The 5,867-nt window shown below is 48.8% G+C and overlaps 1 protein-coding gene across 1 annotated transcript in view; it reads left to right on the top strand.

The window, feature by feature from the left end:
* Positions 1–5,552: 5,552 nt before the first annotated feature.
* LOC107106132 (polyadenylate-binding protein 2-like) overlaps positions 5,553–5,867 on the top strand; it is a 7,417-nt gene continuing 7,102 nt past the window's right edge. Inside the window, 1 exon segment of the mRNA XM_015406231.1 lies at positions 5,553–5,723. Coding sequence (XP_015261717.1) covers positions 5,553–5,723 — 171 coding nt within the window.

The raw sequence follows: 5,867 nt of genomic DNA, 5'->3' as shown, positions 1-5,867 counted from the left end.
GTGGGGTTTTTTTTTTTGCCATAAATCAGATCCAATTTGACAGCAGGTACATGAGGCAGAGGGGAGGTGGGATGATTGAATTACCTGAGCGGCTGGCCTGATTAATGCCTGCTAACAATGGCCTGGACAATGGTGAGGCTGAGTCAGGGGGTGGCACAAAAGCATGGCTCCTCCTGACCCAGGGCTGCTTGAGGGGTTACAATAGGATGGGTTAGATAAGCTAGAAGAAGAAGAAGAGATTGGATTTATAACCCTCCCTTCACTACCCAAAGGTGTCTCAGAGAGGCTTACAAACTCCTTTCCCTTCCTCTCCCCACAACAGGCACCCTGTGAGGTCGCTGGGGGTGAGAGAACTCTGACAGAAACGGCTCTTTTTCAAGAACAGCTCTTATCAGAACTACGGCTTGCCCAAGATCATCCAGCCAGGTGCAAGTGGAGGAGTGGGGGAAATCAAACCCGGTTCTCCCAGATTAGAGCCCGCGCACTTAACCAAGACACCAAACCGGCTCACCAAACTGGCTAGATTCAAGTCCAGTAGCAATTTAGAGACCAATGAGATTTCCAGGGTATGAAGTTTTCCAGAGTCAGAGTTTTCTTTGTCCCTTCATCAAAAGCTCATACCCCCCCCCCCCAAATCTTGTTGGTCAACAACAAAAAGTTGCTACTGGGCTTAAATCTGGCTCTTTTGCTGCAGACCAACAGTTACCCTTCTTAACCTATCAACAGGGTGGGTTCTAACTCCTCATTTATTTTTAAACTCAACAGCTCTGCCTACCAGTTTCCAGATTTGGAAATTCCTGTTGATTTCTGGGTTGTGTTAACACATGTGCTTTTCCCCCACCTGTATCCTTAGCACGTGTGGACTCTCTAACTTGGGTTCAGGACACTCATCCTGAACCGTGACCTATTGGGAGGGATTACGCTCAGCATAGGGGGAACCTCTTCGCGCTTCCACAGTTGGAGCTATCTTGGAAAAGAGACACATTAGCCAGTTATGGGGAGCAGAATGTTATGTGGGAATCTTTACATAGTGTGCAAGCAAGCACACAATGCCTCTAATAGAAGAAGAAATCCATTAGATTGGATTTATACCCGGCCCTTCACTCGGAGTCTCAGAGCAGTTTACAAACTCCTGTCCCTTCCCCTCCCCACGACAGACACCCTGTGAGGGAGGTGGGGCTGAGAGAGCTTTGAGACAACTATCCTTTCAAGGACAGCTCTTGTCAGAACTATGGCTTGCCCAAGGTCATCCAGCAGCTGCAAGTGGAGGAGTGGGGAATCAAACCCGGTTCTCCCAGATTACAGTCCATAACCACTACACCAAACTGACACTCTAACGAAGAGATTGGATTTATTCCCCACCCTTCACTCAGAGTCTCAGAGCGGTTTACAAACTCCTCCCCCTCCCCACAACAGACATCCTGAGATGTAGGTGGGGCCGAGAGAGCTCTTTCCAGAGCTGTCCTTGAGAGAACAGCTCTGACCGAACAATGGCTTGCCCAAGGTCATCCAGCAGCTGCAAGTGGAGGAGTGGGGAATCAAACCTGGTTCTCTCAGATTAGAGTCCATGCACTTAACCACTACACCAAACTGACTCTCTACCAGTAACCACAAAAAACCTGGATCTTTATTTTTTAAAAAGCTTAGCATTTATTGAGGGAAGTATATGGGCACAGGATGCATAAGAAGTAAGAACAACAAAACTGTTGTGTTCAGAAGGACATGTGTTTGAAGAATGAAATGAGGAAAGAAAAAGAGAAGCAGGCCTCTGGCTGACTGAGAATTCTGCACCAGAGCAACAAGAAGGAGTGGGAGAGAGATTTATAGAAGGAAATGGTTTTAAGGGAAAAGGAATGAACAGAGGATTTTATCCTCGGTTTGCTGCTCTGGGTAGAGTACATAGATCCAGAGATTTGAGACTAGGAGACTTTAGTAAGAGCTTCCAAAGGTCCCAGGAAATAATCAGAAGGCAGAACGAAGGGGAGGAGGTGCCCACCACAGTTTGGCTAGTTGTAGGAGCTTGCACTAAAAGAAATTCAAAGAAATTATTGTAAATTCGAGGGATTTTGGATGAACTCATCTGAAACTCTATGGATTTCCTAGCTCTGATTGAATTAAGGGTTGGAGGCTTCCCAAACAGGACAACATAAATGACTGGATCCAGATAAAGGGATATCCTGGGTGGACAAGAGGGCTGGCGGTGTAGGGCCTTCATGGTAATTAGATTTTGCACTCCGGGGGATTTGCATTTGCTGATGGAATTACTTGGACAAAACACAGGCCTCCATTTTGTGTTGATATCACACTGTTAAGAGAAATTTCGTTCATGATTAGAATGCTGAATAAGGATCCATTATCTTCAGATAGTTTTGATTACTGAGCATAATTATGTTCTTAATTCATTTTCTATATTTATGTTTCTGCCCCTTCTCTCTCAGCCTTGCCCAAAATCTATCAATGAACACCGTGACCTTTAGGCAACCATTTTCACGGTCACAGTGCGGCAACTCTCTCTTATCTCTTTTCTATTGTTGGATTGTTTTCTTTTTATGTTCTTCCCAGGAATTCCAAACATTCTGTAAACAGGGGGTGAATTATGTCTAGGGAACTTTTCTTTAGCTACTGTAGCCTGTCCTTTTGTATTTTCCTATAAAGGATGACTCCCCTTTGTTATTGAATGAGCTGGTGTTTGAATGAATTCATTCTTAAAGAAAACTGTCTACACTGCAAGAAGAAAGGCCTTGAAGTGAGGCCCCCCCCTAAGAAAAGGGTCATTAGGTTTAAATGGAAACTCCCTTCACAAGCACATACACAATTTCACTGTTGTGTTGTACGCAGAGTTTATGAAACACTTTATACTCTGCCACTAACAGGTTTGACTTGGTGGGTGCACTTAGCACTTCCATGGTGCATATGTTAAGTGCCATTTATGATTCTAACGTCATGAATGTATGCAGGTATTAAGTTTGGTTCATTTGTGACTGTTGTTTGGATGCATGCTGGGAAGGTAAAATGCTGAAAGAACAAAATGTTAACTTGCTATCTTTGCTGAGGCTGATGGCCTTGGTAGGCCAGCGATAACTGCTCATGTCTCTGGCTAAACGAAGAACAATGGCGCCTTGTAAACCATATCAGCTATATAGATACTTTGAGAATTTGACAGTCTAAGAGAAAGAAACACTTATTGTTCAGCTAAAAGAAAAAACTTTACTTGGGAAAGCCCAGCCTAAAAGGTTTTCTGCCAATCAGAGACCTGTTAAGTCAGTGTTGATGTTTAATGGAACCAATAATCTTGTTTATTTGTGTGTGTCTTGAGTATAAAGTCCTGGCTGTCACCCATTGTAACACTCGGAAGAGTCTGTTGGGTATTCAGGGTTCCAAAACCTTGAGATCTGTAGTCTTCCTTTATTAACAAAAATTCTAGCGAATTCCTCTCTACAGGACTGTGTGTGTTTATCAAGTTAGGGTTGCCAAGTCCCCCGCCCGAGAGGCCTGTTCCCCGCCGGCAGGGATTGGGCTGTCGGGGGGGGACCCACCCCCAAAGTGCATGACATGCCGTGAACATATCACCCAGAGGTGACACAATCGCGTTGGGCATGTTGCGGGGGGATGCTCTATCATCTGAGAGAAAACTCTATGGTTTTCCCTCAGATGATTGTGGCCCCACCCCCAACGTGCAAGATGCGATTGCGTCACTTCCGGGTGACGTGACAGCGGCGCGCGCGCGCACAAAGTGCGCATGCTGGGAGGCTCCTGGGAACATCCGGGACTCCCCCTACTATTACAAAGGTAGGACTTGGCAACCCTATCTCAAATTGGGTTGGGAAACACAACCAGAGACACCCTTTGTGTCTTACAAGTGTATCTAAAGAGCCCTGGAGTCACACCAGACTTATGGCACCCCAGTGGGCATTCAATACAAGAGGCAGACAGCAATACTCCCTCTAAGCCGTGGAGCCTTGTGAGCAAAAATACTACTTTGTGAGCGACTGGCATTAAAGTTGTAAGCGATTTGGCCACTGCATAAATTCGTTTGCTCTGGAGCCACATCCTTCCTGAGCTATAAGACAGAAATGTGTGAGCCGGAGGCTAAAACACTGTGAGCTGGCTCACGCTAACTCAGCTTAGCGGGAACACTGGCAGACAGCAGTGGCACTGGCAACCATGGCTTGCCTATGTACTACAGCTCTTCACAAAGCCAGGCCATGAAAAGCGCAGAGCCCAATGAGCTGTTCTTAGAAATGACCCAGCGCTGCTTCCCCAGCCAGTCCCAGGCAGCACCAGGCGCTGCTTCAGGCCAGTTCCCAGCCAAGAAATGGAGCCTGGCTTGCCAGTTGCAAGGGGCCCTTGGCAGTTAAACCGTCTCCTCCTTCGCCCCTTGGGATTGGTTCCTGGAAATGGAACCCGGCCATCCATCACGAATTTGAAAGGCCCAATCAAAAAACAAGTAGCGGCGCCTGAGCCAAAGAGATATGTCTATGAAAAAAAATACACTTTCGAGAGAAACTTCACTTCTGGTTCTTATTCGAAGCCGCCGGGTGAGACGCATGAGTGGCGGAAGCCTCATGAGAATGAATGTGGAACTCGGAGCGAGCGGGACTAAAGGCCCCTTTCTAGTGCCGTTTTCGGAAGCATTCCTGGTTGAATCACCCCAGAGACTGGCTGATTGAATCACCCTGATTGAATCACCCTAGAGACTGGCACCACAATTATTTGGCTTTTGTGGATAATCCCTGGCATTTTTAAATATTTTTTTTGGGTTAATTAGAATAAAAGAGCATTGGGCTGTTGGTGAAACCGAATAGGCGTATAGTGTAATCTGAGAAAATATATTGCAGCATATGCTCTGGTGAGTCAGATGCAACTTGAATTGCTGCCTGTCGCAGTCTTTTGAAGGCAGCATAGCCTACCCCCCTCTCGTATTTGGATTCTGCTTTGGGGAAGTACAGGAGATGGTGTTTCCAATGCAGGGTAACGAGGGAGAGGCTCTGATTCTGTATGAAAAATGTATTTCCAGGGCTGTTGCCCCGCACATGGAGGATTCCCTGGACTGCAACAGGAAACCCGACGTCTCAGTTCGTTGCCCTACTTTGGCCTGCCCCGCTCCGAGAGCTACAGAACAAATCAGAAATTGGGTCTCGAAACCCTTCCGAAGAAAGGGCAAAAATCAATTAATTAGGACAGCCAATAAAATGGCAGATCTCTATATGATTGGCACTTCCCTGCGGAACATCACGCCCTGACCCTACTTTGTCCAATAAACGCCCCTGGCTGGCCACATTTGAAAAAAACTCAGTTTCCAGCCAATCATCTCCCGCGCGCTGATTGACTGACGGTTGGGGGGGGAGGAAAGGGAAAAAAAATCAGGCTACCCAATGGCAACCTTCCCTTCAGGCCTTTCATCCCGGCGGCCAATCCCCTCCCAGGACACAAGTGATTGAATTACAGACGGCCTATTTAGCTCCGCGCGGGGGGACGGGGGCGGCCGTCAACCCTCCGAGCCGCCCAATCAGACCGGACCTCCCGCCTAGCCCGTGACGCTCCCCTCCGCCATGGTGAAGCTGGGCCTCGTTCAGCCAACCGTCGTCCCCCGTCCCCGTGAGCGACGGGCCGGCTCCGCCAGTGGCTCGAGCGGGGCGGGCGCGAGGGAGCGGGCCAGCCAATGCCCTGCGCCGGAGGAGCCGCGGAGCGCCGAGGGAGCCAATGGGAGCGCGAGCCCCGAGGTAGCCAGTCGGAGCGCGGGAGCGGGCGGCTAGTGCGGCAGGCGGCGGCGGCCGGGTCGATGGCGTCTCTGCGGGGCACGAGCAGCGGCGGGCGAGGGGCGATCGTGGCCTTGGGGGGCGACGGGGAGCTGGGCGGCGGCGGCG

This window comes from Gekko japonicus, unplaced genomic scaffold, assembly GCF_001447785.1.
Source record: "Gekko japonicus isolate JY-2015 unplaced genomic scaffold, Gekko_japonicus_V1.1 scaffold1746, whole genome shotgun sequence".
In the NCBI taxonomy this organism is placed as follows: domain Eukaryota; kingdom Metazoa; phylum Chordata; class Lepidosauria; order Squamata; family Gekkonidae; genus Gekko; species Gekko japonicus.
The sequence above is the reverse complement of the archived record's forward strand: the minus strand, read 5'-3'. Positions and strand labels throughout refer to the sequence as shown.